The 16,668-nt window shown below is 36.9% G+C and overlaps 1 protein-coding gene across 1 annotated transcript in view; it reads left to right on the forward strand.

The window, feature by feature from the left end:
* OSBPL6 (oxysterol binding protein like 6) overlaps positions 1-16,668 on the forward strand; it is a 182,973-nt gene that overhangs the window by 131,303 nt on the left and 35,002 nt on the right. The window contains exons 6-11 of the mRNA XM_006921239.3: positions 756-809; positions 1,890-2,003; positions 2,117-2,287; positions 4,836-4,968; positions 11,579-11,682; positions 12,251-12,343. Of these exons, the coding sequence (XP_006921301.1) occupies positions 756-809; positions 1,890-2,003; positions 2,117-2,287; positions 4,836-4,968; positions 11,579-11,682; positions 12,251-12,343 (669 nt within the window). The remainder of the gene's footprint in view (positions 1-755; positions 810-1,889; positions 2,004-2,116; positions 2,288-4,835; positions 4,969-11,578; positions 11,683-12,250; positions 12,344-16,668) is intronic.

Genomic DNA, 16,668 nt, shown 5'->3' on the forward strand with positions numbered 1-16,668 from the left:
AGCAGAGAGTTCCTGAGTGCTTGTGGAGCAAAAATGGCTAGATTCATTTGTACTGGACCTGGGGTGTCTTCGAGGAGACAAAAATTGTCCAAAATATGTCTCTCTCTCTCCCCCTTATTTTAATACTTATTGTAGTTCAGCAATAATTTTTAAATCTCTTTTAATAATAGTGAAATCCAAGTATTTTGCTAAGTTAAGATGGAAACATTGCTAAAGCGACTTCTTAAAATTTCCAAATTATTCCTTATATTCATGGATCCAATCTACTGACTTCTGTAACAGACATGAGCATTTTCAGGAATTATCTATGGTATCCAGAGAAATACAAGAGTTTACCTGGAGGGTGAAAAATTCTCAAGCTCCTCACAAAACCGCTGTGACCTAACTCAAATTATTCTCATTTCTCATTTTCAAAAATATCCCAATATGGTTCCTTCAGAAAGTCTTAGCTGCAGGCTCTGAAATTTATTCCCTGTCCCAACTCTCACATCCATTTAGAAAAACCATGGTGAAAAGATTTCTTCTCCATTAAATTTTGTGTAAAAGAACCCTAGTAAGTTAACAGTACAGAGCTCAAGCTCTAATTTCCTTACCACTTAATGTGTCTGACTGTAGCCAGGTGAACTGAATCTAGATACATTAAAATGATCAAACGTATTGATTACTAAATGCCAAGCAACATTAACCCACACTTGTGAATGTTTTATATAATTCAAAATACAGACAGTTAACTGGGGGTTGTTTGGTTCTTGCAGCGTTTTTTTGTCCTGGATAATGGAATGTTAAAGTATTCAAAGGCACCACTCGATGTAAGTAGCACATGAGATAAGTTTCAAAGATTGATTTAGAATTCTGTTTGTAGTGAGTAAACACAGTTGTGCAAGCCTTGTACTGTAGTTACCAGTTTTGTGCATTTCTGTGTGTGTAAGATTTAACAAGCTACCAAGCTTTCATGTTGCATGGAAGGTGTGTTTTACGTTAAGGCTCGAGGTAGTGTAAAATCTCAAACTGGTGCATGAAGATTTAACTATTGTGATGTCTATTGTTCAAAACAAGCATAAAGTGACATATTAATAAAAATCACCCTTTCTGTCTTGGATAGAAAACCCAAATAGCCTTTTTTTCCTGCGTCTTAATAAACTGCTTTATGTGCTTTTTTTTGAGATTTAAAGCAACTTTGTGTCTTGTCAATGTCCTTTTAATACCTATCTTATGAACTTCATTTCTATTTCGTATCAGACATCTTTGTATCTTGGGAACCCCAACTCACTAAAATTATTCTAAAGTATTTTTCTTAAATATAAACAGTAGTTTGCATGAAAAACTGGAAAATGCCCTCCTTCTTATCATTGTGGTGTAGGGGAAATAAAAGAGGGCTCAGATTTCGGTTTTGTTCCCATCTCTTCCGTTGAATCGGCTTTGTGTCCTTGATCAGATGAGGGCAGGCAGAAGGAAGAGCTGGCTACTCTGTGCTCTCTGGTCCCAGCTGCCCAGTTCTGCCCCAGCAGCCGTCTTTTAGCTGATTGCTTGGGGATATTCTGGGTTATAGGTCAGAGATTGACCACAGTTATTTTAGGAACCACTAAAGATATATTTTGGGCGATATAAGTTATACGATCTAGAATTATGAAGAAGTTATATGTAATGACAGAAACAGGAATATGAGATGAATAGTCTTACTTATTGGAATTAGTGTGAAGTCATGGCAACTTCAGTTGTCCTCAGGTTAAGGATGTTAACCTCCAAACCTTAACCATTTTCCCTTTGTAAAGGAGGTGTGGTATTCCATTTCCCATAGATAAGTTAAAGATTACATTAAGCTCACTTCAGTACAGAAATGCATTAAATCATATATCCTTCCAGCCTATTTACCAGTCTTTTGATTTCAGATTCAAAAAGGAAAAGTACACGGGAGCATCGATGTTGGACTCTCGGTCATGTCAATTAAAAAGAAAGCTCGGAGAATAGACCTTGACACAGAAGAGCACATCTATCATTTGAAGGTAAAGTTACTTTTCAACAGCTTCTCTGCCATTATCAGGGGAAACCACTTGCCTATATCAGTGGTAAACAGGAGATTGTTTCACTGTTCTTCTCTTTTTGCTCATTGTTTTAGGTGAAATCCCAGGACTGGTTTGATGCGTGGGTCTCCAAGCTGCGCCATCATCGATTGTATCGGCAGAATGAAATTGTGAGGTCACCAAGAGATGCTAGCTTTCACATATTTCCTTCAACCTCCACAGCTGAATCCTCACCAGCTGCTAATGTTTCTGTTGTGGATGGAAAGGTATGACTCTGTTATACAAAAATCAGCCCAGAAATTGCTTGGAAAATTATGCAGACACATAACTGAGTCTCATTTGACAAACCAGAAAGAGGTTTGCTCTGTAAACTAGCCCTCAGAAGACAGTGGTGACATTTGGCATCAAAGTTAATCACAAGTATAGATTAGGTGGAAACATGGACCACCAAGAGAATTGACAGTTACTTTTCCTTTCTATGAATGAACCACATCCTAATTTTATATGGCTTTATAGGAATATTAGGAAGGAGAGTGAGCATTTGATTAATTAGCACGCAGAAATCAATGTCTTCCTGGGTGGTAATAAGAAGACCACGGAGGTTTGAAAATGAAACTTGCTTTTTTGCCTTGAGCTGTACTATGTGTATGACCCAGAGAGAGACCAGTGAATAGCCACATGAAGTTAATGCAAGTTGGCTAGAGAATGTGACCATGAGTAGTAGCCCATTTGAGTGACTAGGCAGTATGTTAAGCATTTGACATTCATTCATCTCTAATCTTTAATATAGCCAAAGCTCAGAGACAGTAAAGAATTTTTTCAGAAGTTGCATAGCCATTAAACAGCTGAACCAGGATCTGAGTCCTCATCTCTCTGTTTCTAAAATCAATGCCCTTTCCATTTTACCAGGTACCAGATTAAAGGAGGCTGAAGTTATTCTTTGGACTGTATGAAAAGAGTTCATTTTCTATGTTTTTGAAAAGCTCTAAGTGTGGCCTATTAAAAATCAAGGTTAAGACCATAGGCAGGGAGACAGCTGTTTCTGCCTCTGATTCAGTAATTAAGTTTTCTGAACCATAGCCATGTTGCCCTGCCCAGGGGTGTTCCAGCTTCCCGCTCGGCACCTGTATTGAGAACAGCGACATCTGTGAGTAAATGGCTGCCACAAGGAGTTGGATTCAAGAACCTTTCAGTGAAGATTCTGCTTTTCTTTGTTTTCTTATATAAAGATACGTGTAATACATATATCCAAGTTTTCTTTGCAAAGCATTGAAAAACCTTGTAGAGTAACCGCAAGATTAATCAAATCAGATTAAATGAAATACTACTGTATTCAGTTTTTGCTATTTTGATGGAAATTACTCAAGTAATTTTTGTTAAGTCCCATTAGTTGTATTTCATAAGGCTCTCAAAACTTTCTGGTTGTGGTCTTGCCCAGAACTGTTTAATCATCTTTCTCCTAGGAAAAGGATGTTGGGTTAACCCTAATACTAACCAGTTCTGAAATGAAAAGAAACAAACGAGGAGGTCAGGGGATTAGGAAAATAGGGCACTTACTGAATGACCCAACACAGGATGTTCAAGATGGTCCCCAAAGTTCTCTGGGTGTCCTGTGTCCTATGAATCCCAAAGTTAGTCCAAATTAAATAAGAAAGGTATCCCAGGTGGATATTTTAAAAATATAAATATTTAATCCCTTGGTCCTTCCTGCTTCTGCCTGCATCTTTGGCATAGAGTGTTGATAAAAGATGTGTTATTTTCATCCCTTTTTTTATTTATTAAGTAACTTGGGTGATATCCAAGAATGAAGAGCTGAAACCAAACCCTCCTTACTGTTTGCCTTGGAATAAGAAAGCTCTTCAACTCTGGTTTCTATAGAAGATCTATTGCTTTAGTTATGAATAACATGCTTCTAAGATAGAACTCGGTGAAAAATTCCCATTGCATTTATCAAAATGCAGTAAAGTTTGAGAAGAACTTTTTGTTACTTTGCTTGCATTCTGAGTATCAAACTATGAGATTCCTGAATGTTAATTGGTTTTTGACCCTGTGTGGGCAATAAATAAATCTGGGTTTGCTAAGTATGCAAATCATTCACTTTATAATGATTTAGAAGAGACGCAGCCAGTTATAATTGAATATTAAAGTCAAATATGGAGTTTTAAAGTCGTTTCAACTTTGAGGAAAATAAGTTTCTGCTTTTTTCACTGAGCGTTTACTGTACTCTAGTATCTACGTACTTCATACAACTTTAATTTATTTCACATAAAGTGCCTTTAAATGGAAAGCCTATCAGCTATAGATAATAATAACTTGCCAAGACTGCCTTTTTTACATTATAATTTTCAGCGTGCAAAGCATTGTAAGGTCCCTTGCTGGTAGACAGTGTGCAGTATTTAGGAATCACACGTGACTGACCTTGAGCTGATCATAGGGTGCAGAGACCTTGTGGAGAGGAAAGGCTTTCAATCATGAGTTGAGTCTTCAATAAAACACTCTATCAAATACAACTTACTGAGTAATTTAAAATTATTGGGAATTTGAGTTGGCAGGTCCTTGCGAGTATGCGATATACTTGAGTGTGGTCTTCTTCATTTATGATGGAGATAGCAACTTAATGAGGGTGTGGTTAATGTTTATGACTTTTGACTTCACTGAGCACATACTATGTTGAACCAAGAGGCTTCTCCACTTTGTGAGTGTGTTGGTTCTTTTTTTCTTAATGTCACGTTGAGAGTACTTGTATTTTTAAAAATCACTTAAATGTACTGTTTCTGCTTAACCATACACTTCATTTCTTTTCATTCATTGTAGGTACAACCAAACAGCTGTCCATGGCAGTCCCCTTTACCATGCAGCAACAGCCTCCCTGCAACTTGCACGACTGGCCAGAGCAAAGTGGCAGCCTGGTTACAGGACTCAGAAGAAATGGACAGGTGTGCAGAAGGTTAGTTCTTGCCCACTGTGGGCTATCAGAATAAACCAAGAAACAAACAAAAGAGGTGAATTGTGGGTGTTTCACCTTTTACCCCCAATCCCCCCAATAGCCTCGATTTTTCTTTTTGCTTATTTTTATACACTAGTTCCTTCTCCCTCTCAGGACTCGCGCTTCTCTCCTGTCAGTTCTCCACACTCACAATTACTGAATCTAGTTTCAGCCTTATCCAGACTTTCACCCTCCTCAGCCTTCTCACCTCATCCCATTACCGGTTCCCTCTGGCTTCGTTAGCCTCCCACTCCCTAGACCCTGGGGACAACCAGATAAAGGAGCACTGCCTTAGGGGCAGCCCCCATCCTCAGTCCTTGACTCTCTGCTAGGTCACTTCCACAGCTGCCTTCTCTGCTGCTCCATTCACCTCACCTGTGTATTACATTGCTTGCAATAAATGGCACAATTATATGGTGTCTTACATCCATAATTACCTGTTAGTGGTGTTCCTCTATGGATCGATTATTAAATATTCTAAACCAATACATGATTCCCTCATTCTGCCATCTCTGAGCCTCTTAGTCTCCAGGAATTTTCTCTGTCCTGTAATTAGCCTGAGTAAGTTGGTCCATTGGAAATGGATCCACAGACCATTTCCATTCTGTGAGACAGTTTTCATTTGACCTTCAAAAATGAGAAAAACAAAGATAACATGGAAAGTATATAATAAAGCTAAATTGATTTAATTTTAAGATTATTTTTAGATAATGTTGGGCCTAACTTTTTATGATATTAAATGTTTTTCTTTTATGACATTATGATAAAAATAGAAGTTTGGTTATTTTTTTTATGTCCTCACCTAGAAAAATTGAAATTTGGCAATCTGTGTTGGTCCCCCGACCAAAAAAATAAAAAACTGTGTTTTTTTTTTGCTCTACACATGTATGAACTCAAAGTCTGCTGTATTTTTATTAACCTTCTACATACCCCAAACCAAATATTTATGTGAAAATGTGATTTTAAGAGGGATCTTATATTCATAAAACATGTCTAACTAATATTCCATTAAAAAGGTTTCTACTTGGATATATTCACAAAACACACAATTACTTTGACTCAGTTAACGTCAGTTCGAGGAAAGAAGCTTAATCTCACCTTCCTAGAACTCCTCAGGTTTGCCCCAAGCTACAGTTCTAGACATTTTAGCTTTTCCTCTTAATTTTTGCAGCCTTACACATGCTTCTGACATTTAACCTGGCTATCTACATTGCTGAAAACATTGAGACTATCCACTGGGACAAAATCCATTTATCTGACCAAAATGCACAGACATTGACCTTGATGCCAAGAAGCCTCTGATTGATGGGGGAATGCACTTGTCTCCCTGTGTGCTGCTTCACAGCACTGTGGTTTGTCCCTTGTGCACTCTCTCCAGGCTCGGGGATGATCCTCCTCCTCTCCATCCTTACCGCTCCACCTATATCCTCTGTCCTGTGACTGTTCTCCTTCAGGATTTAGGGCAATAATTACTACCTCCTCTTTTGGAAACAACTTCAGTCTTTCCCTCTTCACTCATACCTGTTCTCTGCCCATAGACTCTGTGTTCTTTCGCCTACTTTGTTTTTTGCCTTTTTTGCTCTATGGAAAAAGCATTCTTGGTAGCAGGAGGCCATCTGATTTCTGCTGCATTCCCAGGCCTCATCCTCTGACCTGCCCTGCAAGCCCTTCTCTAGTGAGCCACCTCCCTTCGGCCTCATCAAGTTTTCCTTTTTCTCCAGCTGCTCCTCCTCTGCTTCACTGAGATTCTCCTCTGGCCATCCTTAGTTGTGGGGATGATCAAGATTCAGTCGTCTGCTTTCTGCTTCAATAAGAGTAACTACATTTTATTAAGTACTCATTATGGGCCAGGCATCGAGCTAAGCACTTTATATACATCGTTTTCTGTAAATCTTCACAAAGGTACCAAGCAGGGATTATGAACCATATTTTTATAGATAAGGAAACCAAAGCTCAGGGAGGTCAAGTAACTGGTCCATGTTACACATCAAGTACTTAAAAGAGCTGGAGGGCTAACCCAGGCCAACTTGATTCTAATGACTGTGCTCTGTGCTTTGGAGATGACAGGCATGCTCATAATTTCAATTGAAATCTCTGTTTTAATGATGGTAGGAGTGACGGTGGTGCTGATGGTGATGCCACTACTGTTGCTGATGGTGATGGTGGTGGTAGTGGCGGCAGCTGATAGGTATTGGGTGTTTCCTATGTGACAGGCATGATTCTAGGTGTCTTATATGTGTTAACTTATTTAATCCTCTTAACCTCAATATACCAATGAGAAACAGGTACAGAGGAATTACTTCACTGTTCACACCAAGTTCACATAGCTAGGAAAAGTGGACCTGGGATTCAAACTCAGGTGGGGTCTGACTCCAGAGTGTCTGCCCTTAATCTAATCACTGCACCATATTCTCCTCAAAAAGACTAAAAAATCTTCAAATCTCAGATCTGTGTATCTACCCTGTGCTACATTCCCACCACCTCACCTTGTTATTGGTCCTTTCTGTCTATATGCTCTACCTTGCCCTTTCTTGGCCTGTCTGAAACCAAACTCTTTGTCTCTGCCCCAAAAATGGTCCTAGCTCCTGGACTTTCTTATTTCTGTCAGCGCCACTGTCAGATCCACCCCTGAAACCATAGTGTCCTCTTTTTTTTTAAATTTATTTATTTAAATTAGTTTCAAGTATATGGTACATTGGTTAGACATCTATATAGTTCATAAAACAATTCCCCCAATTGCTCCCACCCTTGACCCTCCCACTCTGTTCATTCAGCTGAGATTGAGTTCTGTTATTTCTTTGAAAACATTCCCCTTACTCTGTTCATTCAGCTAAGATTGAGTTCTGTTATTTCTTTGAAAACATTCCCCCTTCTCACCTCCCCTTCATCTACCCTGCCTCGGGTTTTTTCTTTCCTAACTCAGGCCCACGGTTACTCAGTCTCTAGGCAGTCACATGGCCTCCTGACTTGTACTCCTGCCCTTGGTCCCTTGCTCTGCTTTCCTAACTCAGGCCCACGGTTACTCAGTCTCTGGGCAGTCGCTTCCTGACTTGTACTCCTGCCCTTGGTCCCTTGCTCTGCCACTCCATCTCTCTCAAAGGCTCATGGGAAATTACCATTCTCGAACGTGTTTGCAACACTTAGGAGGCAGTACTCCATTTGCACTCAGCCACAAGATATGGGTATTGCTACCATACCCACTTTGCAGATGAGGAAAGAGAAATGCGTGGAGGTTAAGGAATTTGCCCAAGATTACGCAGCTGCCCTGGTGAAGAGGTTGGGACTCCAGCCAACCCATGTTCGACTAACCCCAAAGCCACTTCTTTGTCTACTACATAATGTTTCTTCAAGACTGATATTCCTTAAAATAGCTTTTATGCAAAAATCTCTTCACGTGGTTCTCCATGGGCCCTGGAGATTTAGTCCAAATTACTCAGCCCAGCATTTACTATTCAGCTTTCAGCTTTCTGACCCCACCTACCCTTTCAACCCTGCCTCCGAACTAAACTTATTTGCTGTCTCCTGAACATGTTTGTGTATTCCCGCATCTCTGCCTTTACACAAGTTGTTCTTCCCAACCTGTAGTGCCCTCTCTGCCCTTCTCCACCTTTGTATTTTGTTGTTGAATTCTTTCCATCAATCCTCCAGATCCAGACAAAACTCCACTTTCTCTTTTAAGTCTGCTCTGGTGACCTGAAGCCACATTTCTAAACTACAACAGCACTTTTTCTTGGACTATCCTGATCATTTCATAGAGATTTCCTGATACTGAGTCAAGGTTGGTTGCATTTTAGAAGTTCATCATGTAAGAGCTTTTTGAACTTACGACGTTTCAGATTTATAGTTCTAATACTTGAAGTGGCTAGTTATTCATGGATCTGGACTTATATCAATCCAGACCTTCTCAAGTATAAAAAGAAATTACTTGGCTCTTGGAAAGCATTTTTTCCCATAGAAACAAAATGTTAAATTAGTATTCTATTTTCCATCTTTATATACCAGTATATGCCATCATTAAAGATGGGCACATGATAGTTAACATACATATTATTTACTGTGTTCTATTTTCTAACCAGAATGTAAATTCTGTGCATCTTACTTGATTGCTATATTCCTTGAGCTTAGAACTATGCTGGGTACACAGTCTCTTCCTAATCAGTGGTACCTAAATGAAATAATAAATGAATAACTTTGGATATTCCTTAATTTATTTAACCATTCCACAGTTTTATGACATTTCTTTTTGGAACAATATAGGGCATGATGAGAAAATAAGTAAACTGCTAAAGATTTAAGTCTTTAATTTTTCAGTGTTATAAACAATCTCAGTAGCCTTTTCTTGGTATAATTTTTCCTTTTTCCCAGATTCTAAAATTGGATTTGATCTTAATGAAATTCTAGAGATTTCCTTTTTTAAAGATATTTTTATTATCTTGGGAAAATCTTTATAACTCTTGTATATGGCCAGGCACTTAGGCAAGCATGAAATTCTGTTAAGGATTTCATTTCTTCCATATTTTAAATGATACAAGTGGAGAAGAATGATGCAGCTTATTCCAAGTTAAGATTCTAGCAGTTCGATTAAATTTGGTGTGATCGAGACTCCTTAAAGATCATTTCTGGTTTTTGTAGAATTTTCTCATCTACCATCTCGGTTGCTACTCTAAGTCAGGAAAGTATGAGAAGTAAATATTACTATCACCGAAAAATGTAAAGTAAATCCATGTCTCCTGAATCAACAGACTTGTGACTCCCAAAGTTTTGGGTTCTTTGCCTTGAATTGAGTTCATTCACAAAGTTCTCTTTCTATGCTATGAGAAAGGATTTTAAGTCCATTTCTAGATTTCTGTGCTGCCTACATACACCATTTATATAGAATAATCACAATTATTAAGAAGTACAAATGTAATATTTACTAGATAGAAGTCTCAGTGGATAGGTGATGTCACACAATGTCCCCACCAGCATGATGATTATGATGTAACTTTGTTATTTAAAAGACAAGTTAAAATATTGGTTCCTTCTTGCCATCTTCTTTCTCCTCTTCCCTCTAACCTCTTTCTTCCTTTTTTGCACTAATTTTCTCCCTCATTTTTTCTCTTTCGTCTTCTGTGTTTTCTACCCTTCCAAGCTACTTTACCTTCTTTTCTCCATAGAGAAGGAGATGGGGCATACGAGGGTGCTGCCTCTCCTGAAAGCGGGGAGGTGGGGGACAGTGGGAGAGCCCTGGCCTGGCCAGTACTCTTTTCCTCCTACCTCCGTTTGGGTGATTCCCTCTCTGAAGGAATTTAAAGGCCGTTAATGTCCAGGAGTTCCTGGGAAGAACAACAGCAGCACTTGAACAGCCCACCTGGGCTCCATCCTGAGGCAGATGCAGCTAAAAGGATGGACTATGGCCTGGCCTCCAGATAAATTGCTCCCTAGAAAGTGTGAAGAGATTCTCAGTCCTGTATAAAGATTTTCATAGTAGTTACCTCTTTATTTTATTTTATACCCACCAAAAAAATCCACCAGAACTATCAGAAATCCCCAACTACCTATGTTATTCGACCCAGTTAATCTTTAGCCATATTTAATAATGATATTTTGCTGCCTATACTATATTTGTAACAATTCAGATCTTTGAGATTTAATGAGAAACACAGATAACATCAGTGAAATTTTCACCAACTGCCACAAAAATAAGAATTATCCCTTTATAATTATACAGATGTATATACATGCCCTGTTGCAGTCTCTTCATAAACAGGACATGTACAAAAGTCATCACATAACTGGGAGCCATGTTCGAAATATTTACTAATTGAATAAATATTACTAATAACTCAGTATTCTTGACTGTGTTTAATTTCACATACTAAAGGTCAGTTTTTTGTGATATTTGATCATGCAGACCTTTAAAATTCTCTCATTCAAATACACCAAAAAAAAAAAGAAAAAAAATTATGTCATTTCTTCATTCTAAGTAATTCAAACAGAATGAGTATCATGCCTAGGTGATGCTGATCCTGCTGGACCAGAGAATCTTTGGTTTTGTTTAGTGTGACATCTCTAATAGATTTTAAAGAACTCATGCATTGCCACATTGTTAGTGAGCTAAGTTATAGATAAACATGCCCATTGACTTTGTATTCCATCTTATTTTTCTGAACTTGACTTCGACTCCACCCGAAATCCAAGCAGCCACCTTATAAACTGTTGTAGGGGCCGGTAGACAGGTTCTTAACAAGAAAACAATACAACTGCTGAAGTTCCCTTGAGTATGTTTTTTATGTGACAACGAAAGTGAGCACACACAATTTGAATGGCTCTCTACACTAAAAGCTATTAATTTGTAAGAGTGGACTTCGAAGTCATCTAATAATAATTAGTGGTTTTATGGTTCTTTCATTTGCCAATATTATCATGGATATGCAATATTATCATGGATATGGTTTTATGGTTCTTTCATTTGCCAATATTATATGGATACGCTTAATCATATTTGCCATAATTTAGATTGACTCCCTTTTATTACCACCACCACCAGTCCCTGCCCAGTTCTAACATTCTAATTTCTGATTTTTATTAGACCTTGCGCACTGCCAGTCAAACCTTGTGGAACTTAGCAAACTCTTGCAAAATTTGGAAATACTTCAGAGAACTCAGTCAGCACCTAACTTTACTGACATGCAGGTAAACATATTACTGCTGCTGTTGGTTAAAGAAACTTAATATATTAAATCAGAATTTTTACTGAATTGTTCTGTGAATATATAAGGTAATAGGAAATAACAATAATATAGGTTAGTTTATATTCTGCAGTTATTCTTAATATTCTTAATATTTTTAAATCTTGTCTTTGTGTTAAGATGTCTATTTTGAAATGTTGTACATTTAAATACAAACAAACTAAAAGAAATAAAAATCTGAATCATTCTGTGTTTGTTTACATTAGAAATGGTAGCTCTGAAGATATAACTTCGATACTCTCAGAATTATTACCATCTTTTCATGGGGGAAAAATATCAAAAATGTCTAATCTTATGTTCATTTTGTATAGCAGAAAAATACATTTTATGATTAAGTTCTTGTCTCTGTTTTTAATGCCCAGTATGCATCAGATATACCTTTCTCTCCTGGCTGGTTTGTGTTGGGTGTCTAACAAGTCTTCACTAACTGGTAGAACTCTCTTTGTCTATGTCTTTATCATCTGTATGAACTTAATAATACTTTGTTGCTTTTAACTATTTGTGTAACATAGGCTAACTGTGTAGATATTTCAAAGAAAGACAAGCGGGTCACAAGACGATGGAGAACAAAAAGTGTCAGCAAAGATACAAAAATACAACTGCAGGTACAGATTTTACTTTTCATTCATATAATTACATACTTTTATAGTCTATATATCAGTTCATGGAAGTTAAATAATTTACAATAACTTAGCTGCTTTAAAACCAGTGCTTTTCAAACTATCTCAAGTAGCAAGAAATCTATTCTTAACTCTTGCATAAGTAAAACTAATTTAAAATAAAGGTTAAAATTATTTAACATGGCTGCGAAGTGACATTTTCATTCTCAATCACGGCCTTTGACCCATTAAAATATATTTTAACAAAAAGTCAACCTAAAAATCTCGACTAAAAATCCAGTGGGTTGTAATGAACATTCATTTATATATACTAGATCTTAAAGGAGTCTTTTATGTGTTAGCTTTCTTCAAACTTTATTTATCAGTAAAAAAGTGAGGGCTGCAATAGGTTGGAAATCAATAAGGTTGGCATCGAGTCTGATCACTGTGATTTCCTGGCAGTATAATTTCATACATTCCTCTAAAGTTTTCTGAGTTTCTGTTTGGTTTTAGGTAAAGTGAAGGAGTTAACTTAATGATCTCTGAATTTTCTTTCAACTCTAAAATTCCATGATTGTCTATCCACAAAAATAGATATTATTTGGCCATCAACGATCACTTTTAAAATCTGAACTAAAGTCTTAATGGATCATGATACATTTACTTGAAATTTATTTTAAATAAGTTATTTATTTGAAATGAGTAATTTCAAATTTTAACATAAGATCCTCTTTTGTTATTTTGTTGCAGGGATACTACATATGATAAATGCCTAAATCCTCTTATGTCATAAATCATATTACTTTCAGATTTTTAAACTAGAATCTCTACTTCTCCAGTCTTGACTATATATTATAAAAAGACTCTTGCCCTGCATAATCAAAATTAGACTTGTGACTTTGCATTTCTTTTTATTGCACTAAAAATCAATTTATATTCTAATACAAAAGTAAAAGGAACTGCCTTTCAGAATTCTTCAATGTCCTCTGAATAAATAACAATAATTCTTTAATTCTGACTGTATTGATAACATTGTGTTGTAATTCTGAATGCATAAATAACAAATTTCTGTTGCTTTGCTTGCTAATCTGCTGTATTTGAAAATAAATTTTCATAAGCACTAAATATCCATGTTTTTTTTTTATTTAGAATGTCCACATTCTATGAACACAATTTTTTGTGTTCCATTGTTCAGCATGTTTTTGTGTGTTTTCCCCTCTATTCAGAAAATTAATACTATAGAGACAAAAGTGCCAGATGACTTTACAAGAAAATTACCTAAAATTGCTTTTGGCAGTTTCATTTGTTCTGAGCATGTGATTGTCTAGTTTTGTGGCTGTTTTTTTGTTTTGTTTTGTTTTGTTTTTTTAAAGCTTAATATCTATGGTTATTATAGAAAAGAACCATTATTAAAAAATTGAAGAAGGCCAGCATTGTAAGAATATATACTTTTACGATTAGATATTATTTCAATCTTGTTTTTATAAGGTGTGCCATTGAACAGATTCTAATTCACAGCTATTGTCTTGAATAGATTGGTTCCCAGTGAGTCTTAATGCAATGTTCCTGGCCACCTTGCAATGGCCACAAGGTCCACCATAGTCCCCATATTGCTCGTTTTTATTTTTCTGAAGGAAATAGAATGCAACTCTGAATAGAATGCACCTGGTCACAGGCTGTGCTTTTCAATGTGCAGAAAGTTTATGGAGTTTTTTTTTTTTAAGTCATCAGAAGAAAAATATTCTTTATTCATACTCCTGCAACATCTTAGGGTGGCTTATTTGTTTTTAAGTTTTTATCTGTGCTGTTTTGCTTTGTTTTGGTTTTGCCAAAAGAATAACAAAATGCCCCTTGTGATTCTAGTTTAATTATTTTTGAGAGAAATTAAAATCAACTAATCTCCACACTCAAAGAAAACTTTAAACTTTCAAAAGTAGGAGATTTTGTTGTACCTCCAAGTGGAAATAGATAGATTTGGAGCTGGCAGTAAGCTAGTAATCATTTGAAGAGACATAGACTGGTAAAACAAAAAAGTATGATGGGGGAATGCTGCAGAATTTGATGCCATCCCTGGACCTTTTCTGCTCATCCAGGGTCCCTTAGGTCCCTCATTCGCTGTTTGACTGAGAAGTTGCTTGCAAGTTTCTTCAACATGCATTCTTGGCTAGGGAGCCATTAAAATCACCCAGGAATGACTAAGACCAATATAAATGTCGTTACTCACCAGTATTTTACCCACAGAAAGACATAGCATTTTTATTGTAGTAGATTAAACATACCCACTACCTTCTCCCACTTTCATATACAAGTTTTTCCCTCCTGTTTTAAATGTTTCTTGACCGTGGGAATTCCATCTGAGGGTACCAAGTATTTGTTTTTTGAGCCCATAATTAGCTCACTATGTGAACCCCTTTCTCTGATGGTCACTGTTGTAGCCAATTGAGAGGTTTTGTAGTGAGTGGCTCATTTTTCATCCCCTCTACTGTTTGTAATTTTTAGTATACCCGCCATTTGTGAAGGAACCTAGACTGTCGGTGGTGGTGCTGGTGGTGATTGTTAGTTACTGCTGTTGTGGTTATTGGTGTTTTCACTGGACTTTGCATTCAGCATCCTATGGCAGTTGTCATTTTGGAATAACTATAAAACAGATTGTTTAAAAAATTGACCCCAGGAAAGTAAAAATGAACATGATATGCTGGATGTTTGACTGCTTATTCTTGCATAGGTTAGATTGTGCTATTGATTTGCATATGAAGGTTAAATTTTGGACCTGTGTGGCCATATTTCTGCTAGAAGCCAATGGGAAGTATAACTCATTGCAGGCAACATTTGTCCTAGAAGGTTCTGTGGAGGTTACCTTTTAGAAAAAGGACTTTGTGTCTCCCAAACGTCAAATTTTCTGGTTCTAATAAAAATTTCAGTATTATCATTGTGCAATAACAGTGGACCGTGTTTTAAATGAGGTAGAGGAAGGCAAGAAGAGACTGATTTTTAAAGGGTTGCTGTGGAAGAGAGAGCTGCTAGATTTCCTGTGTTGCTCATAGCATGAATTAAATGCTAGATCCTGGTTGTTAGAGAAAATGAGGAGTAGTAGCAAATACATGATCTAATGTCATTCATCTGTGGCTAGCTATTCTAGATCTCACAGATGCTCACATTCCAGGGTCAAAATAAGTTCTTTCTCCTTTTTTACTACATTAAGCATACATAGATTTTCTATGGAAGATTTTTTGGTGGAAAGCAGATTATGTATATATGTGTGTATATAATAAACATATCCTATGTATACAGATGATTTATGAAGATGGAAGAGAAATGTGAATGTAATTTGGCAAATATAAAGAGAATTAGAGATAGAAAAATTTAAAATATTTTTCTGTTGTTCCAAAAACACTAAAGCAGTCTTGCTGTTTTTCTTTTTTTTCTCAGTCTGGACTGTTAGGTGACTCTTAAGTACATCTCAGTTAATTGAAATTATTGCTCATGACCATGAACAGTCAGCATCTGTCAAATGAAGGCAGAGTAGAGTAGTTAGAAGGAAATGTCGTTATCCCTTAGTCCTGTCCACCAAGAAGAGAAAAAAAGAAAGAAAGCTCAAGGATTCTATTACTGGTTTATGGATAGGTGCACATCACCAAATGAAAACGATGCTTTCAGGTTTTCATAGCTGATTTTCATAGGCATTGTCCCCACACACTGAGAAAATTGAAATTTTTTTTTCCTATGCTATGGGGACTGGGTTCCTCCTTGGAAGACAGATCAACCTGAAAATCCCAACACAAATCTAAATGTTGAATCCCAGAGAGTTTTATAGAGGAGGGGACTAATGGGGAGCTGAGGATTCCTACTACCTTTCCCTTTACTTTTTCCTCCCAGGGCGGGGGTGCGGGGGGTGGGGGGACAGGAAATTCTGCCTAGCCAACAGGAGGCTCCCATTACAACCCGTTCATTTTAGCCTTTGCATATTATTTATTTAATCACTTTTTCCAGAACTTATTTTTTTTCTTTGCTTCCATTTACTGAATGCCTTTGAGTTCATATAACATGACATTGCATGAATAAAACAGTATACATATTTATTTTACCTTGAAATCTCAAGCTATTCGTCAATTCATACCTTTCCATCTCCTTTTGAAGTGGAAGTTATATTTAGCAAATAGACTTATGTGTTTGGGCGTTCTGCTGTGGGAATGATGAACTTTTCTCATAGCCTGAATGCCCCTTTAAACTCTCCTCAATGCTAAGAATTAGGAAAAATCAATTTCAGTTAAAAGCTCTCCCTCTCCCTTGTCTGATTATCTTTCGTCCTCCCATATCCTGTCCTCTCTTTC

The sequence above is a fragment of the Pteropus alecto genome, unplaced genomic scaffold (assembly GCF_000325575.1).
Source record: "Pteropus alecto unplaced genomic scaffold, ASM32557v1 scaffold3, whole genome shotgun sequence".
Lineage (NCBI taxonomy): Eukaryota > Metazoa > Chordata > Mammalia > Chiroptera > Pteropodidae > Pteropus > Pteropus alecto.